Raw genomic sequence first — 23984 nt, forward strand, 5'->3', positions numbered from 1 at the left:
TAATAGTAATAATAAATTTTATTTATTGATTACATCAATAAAGATAACACAGTACGTATATTAGAGTTAGTAGACAAAGATAAAATCAATAAAATATAACAGCCCAGTGTCATGGATGCCAGACGCTCCCTCTGGACCAGCAATCTTCAGGCAACCCAACTTTGACTTTTGGCTTTCCTTCTTGTTGGCTGACTCCAAGTCTTTGCTAGCGCTCAGTTGGGAGTCTCTTTCTGCGCTGGTCTGTGAACATGAAAGGCACCAGCTTAGGAACAAACCCAGAGATGGAACTAGGCCTGACTCAAAGCAGTTCATTGGTTTCTAGGTAAACCTGCAAAGGAAAACATATGCAAGGACAGTTTATTTTATTTTAATCAATTGCTACTGAGTCTTTTCCCCAGAGAGAGGTCTTAGCTTAGGCCCTCATCAGAACAGAGAAACACGTGTACAGAGAGTTCATTGTTTGGGGTGGCTTAAACAACTGACATCTGGATATATCTTGCCTTCTTGGTCTTGGACAGGAAACACAGAGAGGAACGCTTTCCAAACTCTGGTCCTCCAGGTGTTTTGGACTTCAGTTCCCAGAAGACCCAGCCAGCCTGGCCAACAAGTAGGACTTCTGGGATTCAACATGAGGTTGGGATTGCCAGGTCAGGAGAATCCCATGCCTTGAGATTTCAGGATCCAAGCCTGAGGCTTATTGACCGTTTCTATGGACAGGTCTGTTGGAACAGTAACAAGCTCTACACTTGAGCCATTATAGGGTAAATAACCATTACAGGGTTAATGGAGAGCTACTAAGAACACAGATGACCTACAGCTCTCTATATAGCCTTAATAAGGCTAGCTTTGTAGTCAGCCTTTCTCTCTCCCTCTTTTCCTCCTTCTATTGTTCTTAGCCTTCTTTTCTATTGCATTATATTACTCCATTAGTCTCTTTTCAGACTCATTGTTCCAACAAGGTCTTGCGACTGAGGAAATAGACTGACATCTATGAAAGTTCATGCTGCCAACTTTTTCTTTCAATTAATCGCAAAGGTGCTACAAGATCCCTTTGCATACTGATTTTCCAGGCAAACACAGCCATGTCTTGTATCACGTGGCAAAATCAACATGCGCTTTTTTGAATTTATATATTGTTTGAATATTTTCTAGACGTGGATGATAAAAAAACCCATCAATAATATATGAAGGCAGGTACCCTAAAAGAGAGTCTGTCTATGATACATAGGGACCCTTAAAATGCCCAGGCTGAGAGAGGGAAAATGAAAGTCTCTTCCATGAGCCAGCAAACTGATCCTTAGCTTTCAGACAGCATTTTAGGAGACATCTCCACTATAGAAATCAATCACAATAAGCCATTGGTCCCAAACTCCAACACAGAGGTGACACAGTTTTTACCATCTGCGATTGTCTAATTCGCAGACCTGCAAAATAGTCAAAGATGACTATAGACCCTTCCCTGCACTTAAAGGTACAATACTTACTCATTATTGTGTGCCTTCAAGTTGTTTTCCACCTTATGGAGGCCTTAAAGCAAACCTATCCTGCGGTTTGCTTGGCAAGATTTGCTCAGAGGAGGTTTGCCATGGCTTTCTGCTGAGGAGAAAGCTGAGAGAGTGTGACTTGCGTCAGGTCACTCACACTTCTATCCAGGAAGAATGTCAAAATGTCCTCCATTTTGACCATGAGCGGGAAGCACAAATTTGTATGTTTTTGAAGTCATGCTTTTGTCCTCCATTTTTCTGAAACATCCTACATTTTAGCCTGGTTCTGTGGAAGGGAATTATGGCAACCCTAAATTCATTTTCACCCCCAGGTGACTTTTTTCTACCAGACAGATGTCATCTAGGTAGCTTGCAAAGGAGGGGTAGGAGCCTTAGACACAATACCCCCACAATGCCATACAAATACACAATTGTAATTATGATGGGATATTTGTTTTACTATGTACTGTACTTACGGATAAAATGTTGAAATTTAGCTCAGGACTGCCGAATTCAGCGTGGATCCCAAACTGGGAAATGTACATTATTCCCACTTCAAAGCGAGTGGGGAAAGGCATGTAACCCATCTTGGTTTTTTGGGGCACTTTCTCGATGGTGGAGACCCATAACGTTTATCTAGAGTCTTGCCCCGTAGAACAAGATGTCTCTGGGGGAAAAAGAGAAAGAGTGTCGGAAGGAGGATGTTTTTGTGTCTTTAACTATCATGTGACCCTTAGCCTTCGAGAAAAACAAAACAAAACAATAACAATAATAATAATAATGATTATTATGAAGATAGAAAAACAATTCTCTACATGTAAGGCAGTATAGCTGGATTAAGAATAAATCCTATATAGTTTTTTGTACTTACGTTTTCTATCGTAAAGAAAAACCTTGTTTGCTTTTCTAAGGTCATAGTTCAGTCCAAAGTATGCAGCTTCTGTTTCAACAATTAGCTGGAAAGGAAGATATGTATTCACTTAATAATAATAATAATAATAATAATAATAATAATAATAATAAAACAACTATAGTCATTTATCTATTGCTTCACACTGCTTCCTAAGCAGTTTACAACTATAAGCCCCCAACAGCCTGGGTCCTCATTTTAGCGACCTCCTTGGAAGGATGCAACCCTGGGTCAAGCTTGAGCCCTCTTGCTGGACTTGAACTCGCAACCTTGTGGTTTTGAGTGAGTGGCTGCAGGACAGGCCTTGAAGGACTGTGCCGCCAGGGCTCCTCTCAATACAGGACAAAAGCCAAGTCCCTCTGAACATGTCTTCCAAGAAAACATTGGGATAAAACACATTCTCAGCTTCATGGTTCTTGGTTCTACTGCTGTTTAAAGTATGTTCCCTGTTTACTCCACTGCGGCTGCTCTCTGACTGCTGCCCTCTCCAATGAATCCCTGAATGAAGGAATGCTTCATGACACTCATTTGTAGAAATAAAGGGCGTTTGTACCTTTCTGAGCTGTTTTTTAGTTTTGATTAATTCTTCTGTTTTGATCCTGATCTCTGATTCAGGGAGTCTGTTATGTTAGCACTACCCACAGGGAGGTGAAGGTGCCCTCCTAGCTTAGCTCCCTCACATAGGTGTTTATCAGAGGAGGGTTCTGCAGGGGCTTCTGCAGATTAGGCCATTCGGATTGACGTTGATAACAAGAATGTATTTCCATACCTGGTCGCTGTTACGTGACCCTTCCGGACTGAGGGGGAATCGAATTGAAGGAAGTCACGTGATGCGGATTCGGGGAAAGCAGAGTGAGTGCAAATGGCAGTTCTACACCGGTGCAGACCATGGGGGATTCAATGATTCGAATTGGGACCCTTGCGCATGCCCAGTGTAGCCCTGAAGGCATCCTTAACCTTTGCACTTCCAGGGGCAAGAAGGGAGCCTGCCTCCACTTTAATGCATCAATGACAGCTGCCCCTTTTTCCCCATCCCTGGCAGCGAAATTCAAAGGATCTTCCGTGTCAGAGCCCCATCCTCCTGTCATTCAGTTGCCGTCTCTTAGGTTGCATCCACACTGGAGAGATAATTCAGTTGAACTCCAGTTTAACTGTCCTGGCTCAATGCTATGGAATTCTGGGAGTTCTTTCCTTCCCTTTGTAGCAGCTGCCATTCCCTCCCCTTCATCCAAGAATGAGAAGGAGGAGGAGGAGGAGAAGGAGAGGAAAGAGCGGAAGGAGGAATGCAAAAGAGGGAAATCTGACACAGTGGAAAGGACTGCTTCAGGTTGTGGCCAGCTCTCCTTCGTTGCAGGTTTTAAAAAAGGGGGGGGGGGTGACAGGGGAGCCCAGCAAAGCAGGGACCTTGCCCTTGGGGTTTTCTTTTGTTTAAGTTATTTTTCTTTGGCAATGCAATACTTTTTGCCATGAAATGTGGCTAGCTGCTTGGAATCAATGGCTGCAATGCAATCCGAAGGGAGGTTGCAATCCGAATGTTAAAAATGTTTCTCTGTCCAATTTGGCAGACCTATCCCATCATCCCCTGCCTTCTCCCGCATCCGAACCCTGACTCCAGTGACCCCCTGAGACCTATCCCATCAGCCCCTGCCTTCTCCCGCATCCGAACCCTGACTCCAGTGACCCCCTGAGACCTATCCCATCAGCCCCTGCCTTCTCCCGCATCCGAACCCTGACTCCAGTGACCCCCTGAGACCTATCCCATCAGCCCCTGCCTTCTCCCGCATCCGAACCCTGACTCCAGTGACCCCCTGAGACCTATCCCATCATCCCCTGCCTTCTCCCGCATCCGAACCCTGACTCCAGTGACCCCCCGAGACCTATCCCATCAGCCCCTGCCTTCTCCCGCATCCGAACCCTGACTCCAGTGACCCCCTGAGACCTATCCCATCAGCCCCTGCCTTCTCCCGCATCCGAACCCTGACTCCAGTGACCCCCTGAGACCTATCCCATCAGCCCCTGCCTTCTCCCGCATCCGAACCCTGACTCCAGTGACCCCCTGAGACCTATCCCATCAGCCCCTGCCTTCTCCCGCATCCGAACCCTGACTCCAGTGACCCCCCGAGACCTATCCCATCAGCCCCTGCCTTCTCCCGCATCCGAACCCTGACTCCAGTGACCCCCCGAGACCTATCCCATCAGCCCCTGCCTTCTCCCGCATCCGAACCCTGACTCCAGTGACCCCCCGAGACCTATCCCATCAGCCCCTGCCTTCTCCCGCATCCGAACCCTGACTCCAGTGACCCCCTGAGACCTATCCCATCAGCCCCTGCCTTCTCCCGCATCCGAACCCTGACTCCAGTGACCCCCCGAGACCTATCCCATCAGCCCCTGCCTTCTCCCGCATCCGAACCCTGACTCCAGTGACCCCCCGAGACCTATCCCATCAGCCCCTGCCTTCTCCCGCATCCGAACCCTGACTCCAGTGACCCCCCGAGACCTATCCCATCAGCCCCTGCCTTCTCCCGCATCCGAACCCTGACTCCAGTGACCCCCCGAGACCTATCCCATCAGCCCCTGCCTTCTCCCGCATCCGAACCCTGACTCCAGTGACCCCCCGAGACCTATCCCATCAGCCCCTGCCTTCTCCCGCATCCGAACCCTGACTCCAGTGACCCCCCGAGACCTATCCCATCAGCCCCTGCCTTCTCCCGCATCCGAACCCTGACTCCAGTGACCCCCCGAGACCTATCCCATCAGCCCCTGCCTTCTCCCGCATCCGAACCCTGACTCCAGTGACCCCCCGAGACCTATCCCATCAGCCCCTGCCTTCTCCCGCATCCGAACCCTGACTCCAGTGACCCCCTGAGACCTATCCCATCAGCCCCTGCCTTCTCCCGCATCCGAACCCTGACTCCAGTGACCCCCTGAGACCTATCCCATCAGCCCCTGCCTTCTCCCGCATCCGAACCCTGACTCCAGTGACCCCCCGAGACCTATCCCATCAGCCCCTGCCTTCTCCCGCATCCGAACCCTGACTCCAGTGACCCCCCGAGACCTATCCCATCATCCCCTGCCTTCTCCCGCATCCGAACCCTGACTCCAGTGACCCCCCGAGACCTATCCCATCAGCCCCTGCCTTCTCCCGCATCCGAACCCTGACTCCAGTGACCCCCCGAGACCTATCCCATCAGCCCCTGCCTTCTCCCGCATCCAAACCCTGACTCCAGTGACCCCCCGAGACCTATCCCATCAGCCCCTGCCTTCTCCCGCATCCGAACCCTGACTCCAGTGACCCCCCGAGACCTATCCCATCATCCCCTGCCTTCTCCCGCATCCGAACCCTGACTCCAGTGACCCCCCGAGACCTATCCCATCAGCCCCTGCCTTCTCCCGCATCCGAACCCTGACTCCAGTGACCCCCTGAGACCTATCCCATCAGCCCCTGCCTTCTCCCGCATCCGAACCCTGACTCCAGTGACCCCCTGAGACCTATCCCATCAGCCCCTGCCTTCTCCCGCATCCGAACCCTGACTCCAGTGACCCCCCGAGACCTATCCCATCAGCCCCTGCCTTCTCCCGCATCCGAACCCTGACTCCAGTGACCCCCTGAGACCTATCCCATCAGCCCCTGCCTTCTCCCGCATCCGAACCCTGACTCCAGTGACTCCCTGAGACCTATCCCATCATCCCCGAGTGCTCCTGCATCCCATCCTGGCCCCGGTGATCCCCTACCGCAAACCCCATCATCCCAAAGTGCTTACTGGGTATTAGGGAGCCTTCCTGTTTCTGGCCTTTCCCTGGTTGTCCTGAGGGCCCAGCTTCTCCTGCGAAGGAAGGCAGGGATGCAGTCTGGGCCCTGGGCTCCGCCATTTCCCTCCTGGGTCTAATATCCCTCGGCAGCAAGGTGTTCCTTTCTGATCCACTGCCTTCCAGAATCCTCTGCAGCCAGGTAAAATGTAGACTGGAAAGGGCTGCAAAATAATTTTGCGCATCAAGCCGGCCCCGCCCACTATTCCCGCCTGTGGGCTGCGTGCGCATGCGCCCTAGCTGTTTGGGTAGGTTGATGGCGCGGCCTCTACTGTGCCCTTCAAGGGGCTTTGCTTGGATTTCAGCTCCCAGAAACCCAGGCGATTGGCCAACATGGCAGAGGCTTCTGGGATCTGGAGTCCAAAATAAATCTCTGAAAGGGCGCAGTTGGGGGACGTTAAACACACAGCAAAAATAATAATGATAAAATAAAACTGTCCCGCCTACAAAGGCAAAAGACTACATCCCCCAGCATGCGCTCCTCGCTCTTGGTTGCGCACGCGCGCCCTTCACCCGCCTCTTTTTCCTTTTCCCGGAGCGAACTCCATTTCCCGTGATGCATTGGGCCGAAGCGCGTTTTCTCTCTGCACTGGGGGTTGAAGGGAGTTGTAGTTCCCTTTGACTCCATCGGTCGCTTCCTAGAGCGAGAGGCGGTCACTGCCAGGACTACATTTCCCAGTAAGCCTTTCCCACCGGGGCTTCCCCCCCCCTTCTTTCTTTCCTCTCTCTGCCTGTCGCTGCTTCATGCTCCTCTGCCTGAGATCATGGCACCCAGCCCTCCTCCTCCGCTTCTTCTCTTCGGTGGCAGCTGCCTGCGAAAGGGGTCAAGCTGGAGGCGGCCGGTAAGGGCCCCGGCCTTTGAGAGGGGCTTCCTCTGGGCCAGAAGGACATGGGGGCCCTGAGAGAAATGGGCAGAAGCTGGGAGCCCTGTAGAGGGAGCAGGATGCCAGGACTACCGCCCCCATCATCCCCAGCAGCAGCAGCAGCAGGCAGGGAATGGCTTGGAGCCCTAGCTACTCCAGGCATGGTTTGGGGAGACCACTCTCCTCCAGGAATGTGTGTGTGTGTGTGTGTGTATATATATATATATATATATATTCTCTCTCTCTCTCTCTCTCTCTCTCTATGTAAGCACTCTAGGAGCATATAGGAGTGTGTGTGTGTATACACACCAGAAATAAATATATTTGTGCTCTTTCTGTTTATATATATATATATATATATATATGCTTTCTATATGTATGTATATATATGTATGTATATGTAAGTAATGTAGGAGTATATGAGGAATGTATATATATATATATATATATATACATACACACACACACATACACACCAGGAATACATATATATGTTCTCTCTTTCTCTCTCTGTCTATACATATATACACACACACACACACACACACACACACACACTCTAGTAGCATATAGAAATATGTGTGTGTCTATATACACACACCAGGAATATATATACGGTGGACCCTTGTTATACGCTGGGGTTTGGTTCCAAGATCCCCCGTGTATAACAAAATCCGTGCATGCTCAAGTCCCATTAAATATAATGGCATAGCAAAATGGTGTCCCTTATGAAAAATGGAAAATCATGGTAAATTTATACTTTTTTGGAACATTTTCAAACCGTGTATGCTTGAATCCGTGTATAAAAAATCCGTGTATAAGAAGGGCCGACTGTATATGTTCTCTCTCTCTCTCTCTCTCTCTCTCTCTATATATATATATATATATATATACATACACACACACACACACACACTCTCACACACACACACTTGTCCCTCCATATTCGCTAGGGTTAGAGGCACAAGACCCCCATGAATATGGAAAAACTGCAAACAACAAAAACACCATGGAGACCTCTCTAGGGATCTCTAGGTCCTCCAAGAAGGCACTCTCTATGACGGACGTAGTCAATGGGGCAACGTTCAGAGCCTCTATTTGGGGTATGGCAACGTTTGTGTGTTTGTGGGAAAGTGGTGTTTCAGTTAGATCTTTTAAGACAGAGGGACCCAGTAGTTCTAATCCAAAGATCCTGAATAATAACTCTTTCATCTTTTAATGTTTTTTTAACTTGTGAGGGGGAAAGGGATCTATTTATTCTATAGGAAGCAATGTCAGGAAAATATAGGAAGGTTGCGCATGGAATATAAAAGTATTTGGATTCCCCTGTAAAATGCCATGAATTAGGCAAGGCAATTGTGCCGTCAAAGTGTTATATGGCAGTGTCTTTATTCAGAATTAAATCTTGTCCCGTTCTGAATCTAGATCATAGAATAAAAACTGAACATGAGCAAAATACTGTATATACTCATGTATAGGTCTGGAAATTTTGGTCAAAAAATTGACCCAAAAAACATGGGTTGACTTATCCATGGGTCAATATAAGTCCTGTACTTTAACTCGTGTGTGTGTGTGTATGTGTGTGTGTGATCACCTCCTTTTTCTGAGTAGAGAGGCAAAATGCAAGTGCTTTGTCCATCCTGGGAGCACCTAAAAAGAAGCACCAACCATCTCTACTCTCGCATGCATCCAGCTTTTATACAATATTTTGTATGATGTTTTAAAAATAATATTTTGCATGCAACAAAGTTTGTATACCCTGAACCATCAGAAAGCAAAGGTGCCACTATCTCAGCAGTTATGCCTGCCAGAATTTTGTAAGTTTTGGGCATCATTTCCCCTTGCTTCATCTTTTACATCCTTTGGTACATGGCCCTAAGTTTTACCCTCGACTTATCCATGGGTCATACCAAAATCCATAATTTTGGCCCCAAAACCTGCCCTCGACTTATGCATGAGGTCGACTTATAGTCGAATATATACAGTAATTATATTCAGTGAAGTGTCCCCTTCACTGTTTCTAGATCCAACTCTAAACCCCAGCTAATCTAGAGGAGGGCTTTGCTAGAACAAATCGGTTCGCCTTTAACTTGCCAGAAAACGCATCTCTGGAATCTGGCACTCAGTTGCTATTACAATTGTCTCATTTTTCCTTCCAGATACACAGTCTGTCCCAGAACATCCCGGAAGATGATCTGCAGCAGCTGCAGGTGACTGTGCATAGAACATTTTGCCATTTTGTGGTAGGCAATGCAAAACCCTGCGTAGAATATGGGAGGGTCACAGTTCCAGTTGCTGTTGTTGGTTATAATCAACCTGTTTATTTATTGCAGTGGGTGCAGAACTTCATTTTGGAATGGCAATGGTGTTGAAAATCTGGCAGTACAAATGTTGTTGGGCTGCAGCACTCAACAGCCTTTGCCAGAGATGGGAATTGCAGTTCAGCAACATCCGGAGGGCCAAAGGTTTCCCATCTTTGCTACACAGCATCAGTGTTCAACTGATGGCTTGAGATCTATAAGTGAGTTACACACCTGACCTGACACGCATCATAGAAGTGCTATTGTGTGCCATCTTTAATAGCTACAGAAAGAGATATAGCAGCTTCAGAGAAGGACAGGCTTTCCGATTGTTTTAATGGCGTACAATCAATAAAGGTAGATTGACTCAGGAGTGGAAGCCTAAGTGTGCAAGAAGTGAGCAGGGCTTTTAATAAAAGGATCTTTTAATAAAAGGTCTGTGGCATTCACTGTGTGATAGCACATAACAACAACAAGGCATGCACTGTTTTAGCAAATGCAGTTCCTCTTGCCCCCTGCATCATACACAGCATCTGTTTATTTTGATTATTCACTAAAACCTTTGGTTTGAATAGCTTGCAAACCTGGCTCTCAGGCTTGTACTGGCACTAATCCTTGTATGACCAAGTTGGATGTAATGGCGACCTCTGGCTTTTTGAAGAATTAGAAACAGGATTTTGTGAGGTGGGGAGGAGAAGTACAAGAGGAGGGAATGTTATGGGCTTTAGAGCTCGTTCACATAACACCTGACCACAAGTGGGTATTACTTCTTAACCAGCCCAGAGTCTCCATTTAATCTGCGTAAAAGGAGTATTTTTCCTAATCTGTATTTTAACTTTACTATAAATTCAATGCATTACTTTGTCTTCACTAGTAAATCTTCCAGTGCAATTGCATGCATATGGAATAGGCATGGAATATTTATGTTGACATGTTAATAATAGTAGGAAGAATAATAACAGTATCCTACTGCTAGTAACAGTAATTATCACAGTAAATTAGTACTGCTACTAATCAACAATGATGACACATAACATCATGTGGTCACAGATTCATAATGGAGGCATTTCTAAATTGCACCCATCATAGACTTTCCAGCTAGGCCCCATTATCATTAAAATGGCAAATCATTCAGCAACAGGGTGTCCAAAGACACAAGATTTCCTTCCTGTTATTTCCACCCTTCCTCATCCCTTCCGTGTTCATGTTTTCTGAAATAGGGCTTGACAAACCCATCTTGCTATGACTCCCTTGACTGCAAAACAATTTTCAGCATTTAATTTTTTCCCCGTTCATAGCTCTTCACTGAGTATGGACATTTGGCCATGGATGAGATATTCCTCAAGCCGTTCCAGGTATGCTTTTGAAAACGTATGATGACTGCACTGGAGCACAGACGCCTCATACTTTGCATCCCTGGCCATGTCAGAATTCATCATTCTGGACTGTAGACACTCTCCTCCATTCTGTCCTTGGTTTTAATGGGAAAGATGGACCCCCACATCAAACAATTATGTTTCAAAATCTGAATTTCATTGCTATTAATGACCAAAGAGCCAGTGTGGCTTAATGGTTTGAGCGTTGGACTTTGGAGAGCAGGGTTCAAACCCCAGCTAGGCCATATAAGCCCATGGGTAACTTTGGGGAAGTCACACTCTCTCAGTCTCAGAGGGTGGCAACGGCAAACCCTCCTCTGAATAAAGCTTTCCAAGAAAACCTCATGATAGATTCACCTTAGGGTCATTGTAAGTCAAACACAACTTGAAGACACATAACAACAATATAGTGGTTTGAGCGTTGGGACTCTGGAGACCAGGGTTGGATTCCCAGATCAGCCATGAAATGCACTGTTGAACAGTGAGAACCCCTGCGTGCATGTGTGTGCATGCATGCGCATCATGAACTGCTGCGGGATTTCCCCCAAAATAATGGAAGAGGGCTTGACAGATTTCAGGCTGCACAGACAGACTGCTGCTGCTCAACCTGAGAAAAGGAGATCATCAAACCCACGTCTCAGGACCTCACACTCGAAAAACACGATGAAACAGGGGAATGCCACTGAAAATGTGCCATCTTAAAGCTGAGTAACTAAACTTGGGAAGTATTCCACAGGAATGGACAGAAACAAGACCTACTGGGAGCTATTCTGAGGCAGGGTGACCAGATGTCCTAACTGCAAAGGAGGACAAGGCACCGTAAAATGGAAAACATTCAAGAAAAATGGAGAACATTCCCAAATAAAAGCTAAAAATGCTCCTAGAAATATAAATGCATGCTTCTTAGGCACACTCAGAGTGGAGGACATTTTGGAATTCCCAAAAAGCTTCAAACAGAGAGTTTGCAAGAAGCTTGGGCAGGAAAAGGAAAGAGAGAGAGAGAGAGATCACACATTCCCTCTGGAGAAAGAGCACATAATGCTCATATAATGGACTGACCAATCCAGGTTAAAGAGGAAAATAAAATGAGAGCTTGTAAACCTGAGACAGGGAAATGCAAAGGTTGAACCAGTTACTTATGATTGAAAGGAAATGGGAAGAAAGGAATAGACAGGGACAGAAAAGGGGACTTCTTCACGTTGACTTTGCATTGGTGGCACATGACCCTTTGATGAGGAGAGTATTGGTGAGAACGGTGGAAATGGAGGAGATGTCCTGGAAAAGGAGAACATCTGGTCCCTCTGTCCTGAGGATCAGCAGTAGATGGGAAACCATTTCCAACCCTCATGTGTATACAACAGCAACAACAAGAAGCCAAAACCCCCAGGCTACTGAAATCAAGGAAGCTTGGAGTAAAATAGGGCTAGATTTGTTCATAAAAGATCTTTGGTGGTCTGGTACTGAAAACAAATTCCTGAGCTGAGCACATCTTTAAAAGCAATGGCTACATCTGACTTCTTAAGTCGCTTTGTTTTGCACTTGGCTTTGGTGAGTGGACCTTGCGGTGTTGTAGCAGAAAGACAAACAGCTCTTGCAAGCCTAAAATCTGCTCACACCTGGCCTCCACTGGGAAGCATAGGAACCTTCCAAGCAGATTTCAGCCCCAGTGTATATATATCTGTTTAGAAACGGCAGCATCACATATTGTAGGGATAGGGAACCAATTCACTTGGGGACACTGGCGTGCTAGTTACTCTCTTTCATACTACACACTTGTAGCACTTAGAAACCATTTTAACTCACTGCGCCGCTCCAAGGATTTGTAGTTTAGCAAGGAATTGAGAAATCTCAGTCAAAGAGCTCTAGCACCTCCTACAACTATGAATCCCAGGATTCTTTATGATGCAGCCACAGCAGTTGAAGCAATGTTGAAGTGCTGTAATTTGGACACAGAAGGAGAAGGGGTGAAAATAGGAGGAAGGACTATCAACAATCTAAGATTGGCAGACAACACCATACTGCTAGCAGAAAACATGACAGAACTGGAATGGCTACTACGGAAGATCTTATGGAAGAGCTATGAAAGAACCAGAAGAGTTCCCAAAGAGTAAAGATATACAACTGAGCACAAAAGTTAGAATCACACAAGCCATTGTATTCCCTCTTGCCATGTACGGATGCAAGAGCTGGACAGTGAAGAAATCGAATGGGAAGAGAATCAATTTGTTGGAGGTGTGATGCTGGAGAAGAGTGCTTAGGATCCCATAGACAGCCAAAAAGACACACAAATGGTCGTAGAACAGATCGAGCCAGAAAGCTGCCAGGATGATAAAGTGGAGGCTATTGTACTTTGGCCAAATCATAAGAAGAAATGCCTCATTGGAAAAGACAATATTGCTAGGAAAGGTGGAGGGAAGGAGAAAGAGGAAGGCTACCTGTGAGATGGATGGACTCTATTAAGGAGGCCATGGGTATAAATTTATAGGACTTAAGTAGTAGGGGAGGATAGAGAGTCTGGAGATGTCTCATCCACAGGGTCACCATGACTTGAGAGTGATTCGAAGGTGGTTAACAATAACCACAAATAACTGTGTAGTACAAGAGAGACCAAAGACAAAGCCTCACCAGTTGCTTTCATCTTATCTGGGCAAATGTAAGGTGAGGACATTCATTTGTGACCTGAGCCAGAGCATAAGGAGTGGTCTTTCACTGGTTGGTAGAAGCACAAAAGGAAGAAGAGGAGGTTCTCCCTGGAAGGCTGGGTCAGAATAAATATGGTGGAACTGGGTGGGGGAGATATTGGGTCAAGGTAGAATACCTTGGTGGCCCCGGAAAATTGTTGGAGAAGTGTCTCAGGATCCCATAGTAACATACACTCATTCTTAACGGCACCGACAAGACTTGACAACCATATTGCTGAGTTGTTGCACTTTGGGCAAGCGGCCAACATAGTAGAGGATGGTCAAGGGCTCCAACTCATGAGGGACGCAGCAAGGAGCAGCCGAGGCTTCTGGATTCAGCTTGTTGTACAAAGGAAGCACCTGGGAGAAAAGGTTGAAGAAACAGTGGAGAAGATCAATTGACCGCTCCTCTCACTTGTTGAAACACTTGATCTCTGCTGGGTTCCCTGTGTCTGGCTCTTATGCCTTAAGCACTTATGGGACCCCCTTAAACATTTATGGGATCCCACCTCTATTTCCAGGGCCAAGCCTACCGTTAGGTTAGGGCTGGGCATAATTTTAATTTTGCTAGTTGTTTATGTCACAACTATTAAAATGTCATTCAGTGATATATTCAGTGAATTATGATTTATGGGTAACATTTGTAATGCATCTGAGGAAGCAGACTGAAACCTACGGAAGCTTATGCTGCCAATTTCTTTCTTTCAGTTAGTCCACAAGGTACTACAAGGTCTCTCCACATACTGATTCTACAGACTAACATGGCTATAGCTTTACAGTAGTACAAAAAAGATTACTAAGGATTCTGTATGGTATGGTATAAGAGAAGGTCAATGCAGGGGTGACACCATGAGTTACTGCAGCGGGTGACGCTAATCCTAGTGACACTACGAAGGGGAGAAACCATCTAAGGTGTCCCCTTCAGACATTCCTCCCTCCTTAGAAAAAGATGAAGCATTTGAATCATGATGCACTTCTTGGCCACTGGAGGGCATGTGAGGATCACAAAGCTCTTTACTGAGCTTGCTTCCCCCCCCCCCCCATACCTTTCCGAATGGGCTCAACGCATCTACCACCTTGGCCAGCTAACAGACTTGCTGCCATTTCACCCACTCCAACACCCCAAGTTCCACAGTCTTCCTGGCTATGAGGGAAAGCCAATTACATAACTCACAAGGGAACTCTTAACCACTTATAACCATTGTGACGATAAAGGCTTTCATGGTCAGCATCCATAGTTTTTTGTGGGTTTTTCGGGCTATGTGGCCATGTTTGTTCCTGATGTTTTGCCAGCATCTGTGACTGCCATCTTCTCTGAAGATGCTAGCCACAAATGCTGGTGAAATGTCAGGAGTAAACTATTCTAGAACATGGCCACATAGCCCGAAAACCCACAAAAAGCTATTGATAACCATTGATACCTAGGGATGGGAGCAGAGTAGGAATGGGAATGTCCAATGGACTTACCCACGCAGACGAAACCATGCCTGACAACTCTCTAGTATGATCAAATCCAGTGGCATCCTCACCCCTGATGTCACTGGTGTGTGTAGTGGGTCTGCTGGGGGCATGCTGGGCCCTTTGCTTTGCTCCAGCGGTGGAGGTCTCCTCATGAGAAGGCCTTTATCACTGCCACAGCCTCAGAGGCGCACAACAAGAGGGATGTCATATTGAGGAGGAAGCAAGCTTGTTTTCTGCTGTTCCAGAGAGCAGGACCTGGAACAATGGATGCAAGATACAGGAAAAGAGATTCCACCTCAACATTAGGAGGAGCTTCCTGACAGTAAGAGCTGCACTTATTTCTCAGGTTGTACATGGGAACAGGAGGCAGTGTGGTGCAGTGGTTTGAGTGTTGGGTTACAACTCTGGAGGCCTGGGTCCAGTGCCCCAATCTTCCATGAAACCAGCTGGGTCGCTTGGGCAAGAAGTCGCAGTCTCTCAGCCTCAGGGAAGGCAATGGCAAACCTCCTCTGAACAACTCTTGCCAAGAAAACCCCAGGAGAGGCTCCCCAGAAGTCGGCAATAACTTGGAGCCACTCCACAAGAAACAACACTGGGGAACTCTGGAGGTTTCAGCAGATGATTCATGTATTTATTCATTTATAATGCACGCATTTCACATCTAGCTACAGGGACATAACCAGGGCCCTCTCCAATTCTCCATCCCCTAATCCCCCACCACTCTAAGAAGTATCTGTTGTGTAGGGGAGCTGCAGTGAGTCTATGCTAGGTCCAGGGGCTTTGTTTGGTGCAGAGGGAGGAAGGGGATGCCCACCTCTGAATCGGCCCAAAGGAGGCATATGTCACTTGCGTATGTCACCAGCAGGATGCTCTTATCTGTGTCTTTGAGTGCTGCAGGGTTTCTTGCCAAGCCAATCCTAACCCTGGTCTCATTTCTCAGGAACTTCATCTTGGTCTTCTTGTACATGGCTTTGGGACCTCTCTTGCTGGAAGTGACCCAAGTGCAGGGCCAACAGGACCCCTTGCCCACCTGATGGCCGACCCAGAGGCCAAGCGGAGGCAGTTGGGCTCCAACAGAAAGAGGCTGCCCAGGTACAACAACTCTTCGGTGAGTCAGTATCCTAATAGCTTCATCTGTGTCACTGCTGGGCCAGTTTATGAAAGGAAGCAAAGAAAATACTGTCCAAGTTTGGCAGAGACAGTCCTGGTTAATCCTCTGTCACCCCATTATTTCGGAGGCGTTGAAAAAGTCCTGATTTCTTTCTCTTCCACCCAGTTTCCCCCTTCTTCAGCCCACTTCAATTTCTGCATAAGGAGTGCCAAGGAGTTTGCACCCCATCAACTCAAAAGTGGGGAGAGGAGAAGAAAGAAAGGGGCAGGGACTTTCCTTTGCTAGGAGTCTGAGGCAAAAGCAAACTGCTGTGCCCTTTCACGCTTGTGTGATCTTCCTCATAAACAACTTTGACCGTCTTCACCACTTTCTGGTGTTGCTTGTCCGCATGTGTCTTGTCTTTCTCATCTGTGAAACCTTGGGTGATATGGGAGAATATCACTGGATATAAAGTGGGGGGTGGCCCTCAAGCCCAGAGTGCTCCCCAGAACTATACGTGTCGGGATAGTCAGTATCCTAATCCATTATCAATATCCCAGCCATGACCTAAATTATATTGCTTATTATACTGTATATTATATTGAAAGAATTTGAGACAAACTGGATCTCAAAGGCAGTAGCTTTTTTCTTGCTAACAGAATTTAAAGTTTATTTCCTGGACTAAATTCTGAGGTGTTCAAATAATTTTGGGATGCATCATATGCTCTCCCCCCCCCCCCCCCCATTTTATTAGTCATTCTCTGAATGAGGGCCATTTTCTATTGCAGGTGACCTTTGTGGATGTGGCAGTATATTTCACTGAGGACGAATGGAAACTGTTGACAAAGAAGCAGAGACTTATGTACAATTATGTGATGATGGAGAATTACAAGAATGTGACCTCTTTGGGTAAGGAAGCTGAATTCATTGCCCATCCTATGAAGACTGAGGGCCCTTTCATACTACATTATCATGGCACTATGATTCCACTTTAGAGTCATAGATTCATAGAGCTGGAATAGACCACAAGGAGCATCTGGTTCAACCCCTTGACATGCAGGAATACATATTGAAAGCATCCCTGGAAGATGGCTACCCAGCCTTTGTTTAAAGACCTTCAAAGACCTTTAAAGCCCTTCAAAGAAGGAGTGCTTTAGAAATTAATAATAATAATATTAATAATGAGACGCTACTATGCTCTGAGGGAGTATGTTCCACTGCTGAATATCTCTTACTGTCAGGAAGTTCCTCCTAATATTTTGGTGGAACCTTTTTTCCTGTGCCTTGCATCCATTGTTCCGTGTCCTTTGCTCTAGAGCAGCAGAAATCAAGCTTGCTCCATCCTCAGTATCTCTTCAAATATTTGAACAGGGCTATCATATCCACTCTTAACGTCTCTTCTCCAGGCTAAACAGTCCCAGCTCCCTAAACCACTCCTCATAGGGCTTGATGGTTTCCACACCCTTCACCATTTTCATTGCTTTCCTTTGGATAGACTCCAGCTTCTCAACATCCTTTTTGAATTATGGTGACCAGAAGTGGACACAGTATTCGAAGTGAGGGCCTGACCAAAGCAGAATAGAGTACTTCCCTTAATCTATAAAATAGAATCATAGAGTTAAAAGAAACTAGAAGAGCTATCCAGTCCAACCCTCTGAAAGAATACTATACTTGCATTGATGTAGCCTAGGATCACATTGGCCTTTATAGCTGCTGCATCACACAGTTGGCCCATGTTCAACTTGTGGACTACTAGGCGTCCTAGATCCCTTTCAAGCGTAGTTTAATTGTGATAGCAACATCCTGTAGAATATTTGAATTTATTTATTGATTTGTATCCCGCTCTTTTCCCAGGACGGGGACTCAGAGCGGCTTCACAGTATTAAAAGATAAAATAAATAAATGAAAAGATAAAAAATTAAAAAAAAATAGTACAATAAAATAAAAAGTACATTGAAAAGAATTTTTAAACTGGTCCAACATCAAACATCCTGTCCTTATAGTAAATCCCTAAATGCCTGTGTGAACAGGTAGGTCTTCTCCTGCCGGCGGAAGGCCATCAAGGAGGGAGCCGTTCTGATCTCCCTGGGCAGGGAGTTCCAGAGTCTAGGGGCAGCCACTGAGAAGGCCCTCTCTTGTGTCCCCACCAACCATGTTTGTGATGATGTTGGGACAGAGAGAATGGCTTCCCCAGAGGATCTTAGAATCCGGGCCGGTTCATACCAGGAGAAACAGTCTGCCAAATAGTGTGAGTGTGTAAAAGGCCCCTGACCACTTGGAACAGCTCTGCTGGCCGGCTCCTTGCAGATGCAATGCTGGCAGCAAAAAATGATTTCTTTGCTGCCCGCATTGCCACAGAGTAGGTTTTCAAATAGGCTCTAGCCCATGTTCAATCACATTCACTCCGAGTCTTCCGCCAATGTCGCTCTAGTCTGTCTCATTCGCTTTATCACCATCAACTCCCTGGAAAACCAGGGGGCTGGTTTGGTTCCACTCCGTAAGAGGGGATGCTCAGGAGCAATTGTGTCCACCGCCCTGGCCACTTCCTCATTCCAAAGGTTGGCCAGGGCTTCAACAGAATCGCTTGCCAAGGTGACAGGAAACTCCCCAAGAGCCCTCAGGAATCCATCTGGATCCATCAGCCTCCTGGGGCGGACCATCCTAATTGGTCCCCCACCCCTGCAGAGGTTCTGAGTCCCAGTGAGTCTAAATCTGACCAGATAATGATCTGTCCATGAGAATGGAACTGTGGAGAGTTCTTTCACACCAAGATCACCATCATCCCACCCAGTACAGAAAACAAGGTCCAGAGTGTGTCCAGCAGCATGAATAGGCTCAGATACCACTTGGTATTTGTAGTTTAGTGAGGCACTATTGCTCTCCACTCACTGTTCTAGGGATTCTAAATATCATATCTTATTTATTTATTTACGTTATTTATATCCCGCCTTTCAGCCCTAATGGCTCTCAGGGCGGCTTACAATTATTATTTTTAATAAGATGGTTCCCTGCCCTCAGGCTTACAATCTAAAAGACACGACCCAAAAGGAGAAGGGAATGGTGGAGGGAAAGGAGATGAGGTCCAGTGGTTCTTCTCTCCCTCTGAGGCCTGGACCAAGGCAGATGGACTGGAGGGAGGGCTCTTCTTCTTCAGGCTAGCCCTGGTGGAGCTGGGCCTGCCTGGTCAACTCCCTTGCAGGCCAGAAGATGGCAGCTATGGAGGGAGGGCTCTTCTTCTTCAGGCTAGCCCTGGTGGATCTGGGCCAGCCTATTCACTCCCTCCCAGGCCAAAGGATAACAGACTTAAACTTAAACTGTCAATTCTAGGATTTTGTGGGAAGGAACCATGGAGACAAATGGTTTTTGGCTCCAAATGCTTTTCAGCCCATCCCTGACCAAGTTTGCTGCCTTTTTTGGCCCTCCTCCAGCGTTTTGAGACTCTGGAGAGGCTTCTTGTGTAAAATGGCTCCCTTGTCCCAGCAATGGCTCAGAGAACAGGAGCAAAAGGGATGCTGTCAGATATTGAGGGGCAAAATATTATTTATTCATCCCCAAGGGAATACTATGTGGGGGTGCCCTTGAGATCCCCTGGCGGGCAATGTGACCCCCCGAATCCCCAAGAGTAGTCCATCCCTGTCGTAGAAATGTCTTTAGGCTGTTTTAAGGCTGGTCTCCGATCCTAGATCCCCACCAAAATTGGAGTCCAGATCCAGCCCCTTTTCTCTGCCTTTCCCAATGAGTTATTTGTATATTGATTATCCTGACTTTCTCAACAAATGGGGCTCAAAAAGCAGTGCAGATAGGCAAGAGAGAAGGTTGGAGAGTGGAGGGAGAAAGGGAAGGGGATCAGGCCTCTAGGAATCAGGAGGGGAAGGCAGGAGCCCTCCCTTCAGCCACCATCTTGAGAGAGAGAGAGGCAGGCTAGCTCCAACAGGCCTGCCTGGAAGAAGACAAGCCCTCCCTTCATCCACCATCTTGAGGGAGAGAGAGGCAGGCTAGCACCATTAGGCCTGCCTGAAAGAAGAAGAGCCCTCCCTCCAATCCATCTGCCTTGGTCCAGGCCTCAGAGGGAGAGAATAACTGCTGGACCTGATCCCTCCCCCTCACCATTCCCTTCTCCTTTTGTGTCATGTCTTTTAGATTGTAAGCCTGAGGGCAGGGAACCGTCTATTATCCCCTCTGTTGTAAACCGCTCGGATTCCCAGTGATTGGGCGCTATATAAATAAATCCTATTATTATTATTATTATTATTATTATTATTAGGAGCAAAGCCCAGGTGGCCTAGCTCTGTGCAGAGAGGAAGGGACCTCTGGGAAGGGCCAGGAGAGGGGCCTTGGGGATTGGGAGGCAGCCACCAACCTGACAGATTTTAAGAACTGGTTTGAGTGAACTTCTGAGGACCAGCTCAAATCCTTGTTTTTCAGACATATTTAGGGGTTCCATTTAGCAATTTTGAGTAATATCTATGAAGGTAGGAAAGGGAGAGACAAAACCTGCTTGTTCTCTAAAGTTTCTTTTCCTACCTGAGCTTGCTTAGTTTCATGGTTGATTTCAGAGGCCCTTTGTCACCCGAATCGCTGGAGTCTGGGAAGGACACCCGCAAGTGCGATGCTTTTAGGGGAATTTGGTACTTAGCTGAAAAGTGAGATATAGTTTGGTTGGGGCAAGAGCCACCTCGGGATTCAGCCCAACTGTGCTAGGCCCATAAGCACACAGAACTCCAAAGGCATTTGAAATAGGTTCTATCTTTTATTTAGGGGAAAAGCAAAACACACACACACACACACGTAAGCGTTCACACACATGCTCAAGAACTAGATAACATTTGGAGTGGTCAAGAGATGTAAGACTTTCATAATGGTAATACTTTACCTAGGCGGATCTTGATTCCAATTGCTGAGGGTTCAAAATAGAAAGAGAAGTCAGGAGCTCCTGCAACAAGTGAGGTTGGCGAGTGCATTGAGATGCCCAGCCATGTAAACCGATAGACTGTCTGTCTGTAATTGGATTGATGGCAAAGAAAAGCCATCCAGGACAGATATTTATACTGTAATTGTTTCTTGTGGGCAGAAACCGAATGTTCAAACATGTTTAAATTGCTTTAGAATGTTTCCTGGGTGGAAGAATGGTCTGAAACCAAATTGAATGCAATGGGTGCTTGGTGCAAATACCTCAGACAAAAATGATTAGCACAGTGGCTCTCAGGTCCTTCTTGGCTCTGAATTCCAATCGTGTTGAAAAGCCAATATACAGCACAATCTGAGAGCAACGCTCCCGGATGCAGCACAACAATAACATAGCAGAGTACTGAAGCAAATATCCAGATATAGATATTGGCAATGCACTGACCACTTTCCACACTTAAAAATAAATCACAAACACAGTTGATTTCATCGAAATCCTTGGAGATTCTCTCTCTTGAGTTGTCAAACAATACAAATATTTGCAAGCTCTCCTCTCCGACTTCCATCGACTTCACCATCTCTTCTACACACAACTCCAATCCAATCCACACCAATCCACATGTGAGCTGCATACTATATTGGTTGTGAGTCATCTCCTGGTGCCAAACAGCATGATGCATCCTCTGCAGTTAGCTTCCATCATGCCTTGGGCTCTGACTCATGACTCTATGGCAGTCTCACAGGATATGAGTCCACCTGTCAATCAAAGTATTTTTGCACATGGTTAATGGTATAGTTTTTCAATAGTCCTTTGACTTTCTGCTTCCACTGCTTCCCTCAAGGCAGTCCCCATTCTTTGCTAGCTCCTATGAGTAAGAATACGATCAGTGCATGGATTTAGGGGCATAAGCAATAGGGTCATGCTTGGGTTACTCACAGAAACATTCTTAATTTAATCTCTAATAAGGAGGGGTTAATGAAGGCTAAATCATGGGGTAACACTCTCCTCTCTTAACTCTGATTTTTAGTCTTATCTGTCATTGCTTTTTACAGAAGAACACTTGAGTCATGAGAGAGTCCACACAGGAGAGAAGCCATACAAATGCCTGCATTGTGGAAAATGTTTTTCTAAGAAGTCAAACCTAGTGACACATTTGAGAATCCACACAGGAGAGAAGCCACACGAATGCCAGCATTGTGGGGAATGTTTTTCTAAGAAGTCACACCTAGTGTCACATCTGAGAATCCACACAGGAGAGAAGCCATACAAATGCCAGCATTGTGGGAAGTGTTTTTCTGAGAGGTCAAGCCTAGTGGCACATTTGAGAATCCACACAGGAGAGAAGCCATACAAATGCCAGCATTGTGGGAAGTGTTTTTCTGAGAAGTCAAACCTAGTGGCACATTTGCGAATCCACACAGGAGAGAAGCCATACAAATGCCAGCATTGTGGGGAATGTTTTTCTAAGAAGTCAAACCTAGTGACACATTTGAGAATCCACACAGGAGAGAAGCCATACAAATGCCAGCATTGTGGGGAATGTTTTTCTTCGAAGTCACACCTAGTGACACATCTGAGAATCCACACTGGAGAGAAGTCATACAGATGCCAGCATTGTGGGAAGTGTTTTTCTTCAAAGTCACACCTAGTGACACATTTGAGAATCCACACTGGACAGAAGCCATACAAATGCCAGCATTGTGGAAAAAGTTTTTCTTGGAAGTCATACCTAGAAACACATCAGAGAGGCCACACGGGAGAGAAGCCATACAAATGCCAGCATTGTGGGAAATGCTTTTCTCAGAAGTCAAACCTAGAGACACATCAGAGAAGCCACACAGGAGAGAAGCCATACAAATGCCAGCATTGTGGGAAATGTTTTGCTTGGAAGTCAAGCCTAGTGACACACCAGAGAGTCCACACAGGAGAGAAGCCACACACATCCCAGTAGTGAACTAATATTATTTTTGTCAAGAAGCAATACAAAGAATATATTTTAAATCTTGTGGTAATAAGAAAAGACCCTTGTGATTTTGTGTGTTAGGTTTGTGTGTCCATATGTCTGTTTATGTTTTTCAGTTATATTTTGTTAAGTTGAGCTTTTAATTGCTATTAGTACAGATTATTGCTTTAGTTTATAAATTAGAGTGGGGACTATGGGTTGTGGAATAGGTTAGCTAGATAGAGGGGTGGGATTTGTTGCAGGTGGTTAGAATAGTTAGAGGAATTATAGCTTTTGCAGTGTGTGGGATGTTGGCTAAAGACAGTTGGGGCCAGGTAGTTTGTGGGAATGGCAAAGGGGGCCTTGTTACCTGTGGGGCATAGACTGTGGGAATTGGAGGTGGGGGCTAGATTTGGAAGAGGGTGATGTTTTAAGTTTGGGGTTTTTAATGTATTGTTTGGATTGGAGTGGGCAGTTCTGGCTTAAACATTGAATTTCTATGTGTTCTCAATAAAGTTCTTTGCTGTTTCAACACATTGGACTCTTTGATGCACAGAAGTTCTGAATCTGCCCAAAACTGAGCCTTTCTTCTCTCCTCAGTCCTCAGCTCCATTCCCAGCCATAAGCAAACACACACACACACACACACTCAGAGAGACAGAGCTATATGTACAAAGCAGAATCTTCCCAGTCTTTCCCTCCTGAGTCCAGCGCCGCAGCTTGGGCTCCATTCTGGAAGGAAGGAAAAAAGGCCATAGTCCTTCCCTTCTTCCAAAGGATGCCAGCAGAATAAGCAGCAGCAGAAGCAAGGGCCTTACGATCCCTGCGCATGCTCAGAAGGGGTCTTTGGGGCATCTGCGCATGCACACTCTCAGCCCCTGAAGCTGCTGCCCTTACAGCCTGCTCTGAGGGAGGGAAGTTGGGAGAGCCCTTGTTCATTTGGAGGAATGGCTGGGGGGGTCTTCTGGGGGGGGTTGGGTTTTTGTAAGAAGGAAGGAAACCCAGATCTCCCCCCCCCCCCAAAGAATGGCAAGGTGCCTGCCAGGCCTCCTCTCCCTCTTTCCTTCCTTGCCCCCTCCTGGGGGATTCCTTGGGGCCCAGGTACTTGGGGGGGGTTATTATGAGAAAAGAGTGCAGGGGGGACCCTTGGAGAGAGGCATGGCC

General features: G+C 46.5%; 1 protein-coding gene and 1 long non-coding RNA gene across 4 annotated transcripts; one reads left to right on the forward strand and one right to left on the reverse strand.

Moving 5' to 3' along the window:
• LOC149302030 (uncharacterized) lies at nucleotides 1-6392 on the reverse strand. 2 transcript variants are annotated; one of them, XR_016272124.1, is made up of 5 exons: nucleotides 6156-6392; nucleotides 2356-2440; nucleotides 1961-2151; nucleotides 1485-1770; nucleotides 1-328 (listed from the first exon to the last, which is right to left on the reverse strand). It is a non-coding gene; the product is annotated as an uncharacterized LOC149302030 (long non-coding RNA). The 2 variants fall into 2 exon arrangements; XR_016272123.1 differs by lacking the exon at nucleotides 1485-1770.
• Nucleotides 6393-6936: 544 nt separating this feature from the next.
• On the forward strand, nucleotides 6937-23275 carry LOC149302031 (uncharacterized). Of its 2 annotated transcripts, none has more exons than XM_089483374.1 (5): nucleotides 6937-7043; nucleotides 9224-9274; nucleotides 15823-15990; nucleotides 16761-16881; nucleotides 21931-23275. In XM_089483374.1, the coding sequence occupies exons 1-5, from the start codon at nucleotides 6966-6968 to the stop codon at nucleotides 22827-22829; spliced, it is 1317 nt and encodes a 438-aa protein (XP_089339500.1). In that variant the 5' UTR covers nucleotides 6937-6965; the 3' UTR covers nucleotides 22830-23275. The 2 variants fall into 2 exon arrangements, with proteins under 2 accessions (XP_089339500.1, XP_089339501.1); XM_089483375.1 differs by lacking the exon at nucleotides 6937-7043 and adding an exon at nucleotides 8010-8167.
• Nucleotides 23276-23984: the final 709 nt, after the last annotated feature.

This window comes from Sceloporus occidentalis, unplaced genomic scaffold (genome assembly GCF_023333645.1).
Source record: "Sceloporus occidentalis isolate IW3139 unplaced genomic scaffold, rSceOcc1.0.p SCAF_20, whole genome shotgun sequence".
In the NCBI taxonomy this organism is placed as follows: Eukaryota; Metazoa; Chordata; class Lepidosauria; order Squamata; family Phrynosomatidae; genus Sceloporus; species Sceloporus occidentalis.

Bases quoted from the DNA above. Each gene is read 5' to 3' on its own strand.
- LOC149302031 (XM_089483374.1), top strand. From the start codon at position 6,966: ATGGCACCCAGCCCTCCTCCTCCGCTTCTTCTCTTCGGTGGCAGCTGC. The intron at 7,044-9,223 runs GTAAGGGCCCCG...TTTTCCTTCCAG, and splicing joins GGTCAAGCTGGAGGCGGCCG to ATACACAGTCTGTCCCAGAA. The intron at 15,991-16,760 runs GTGAGTCAGTAT...TTTCTATTGCAG, and splicing joins CCAGGTACAACAACTCTTCG to GTGACCTTTGTGGATGTGGC.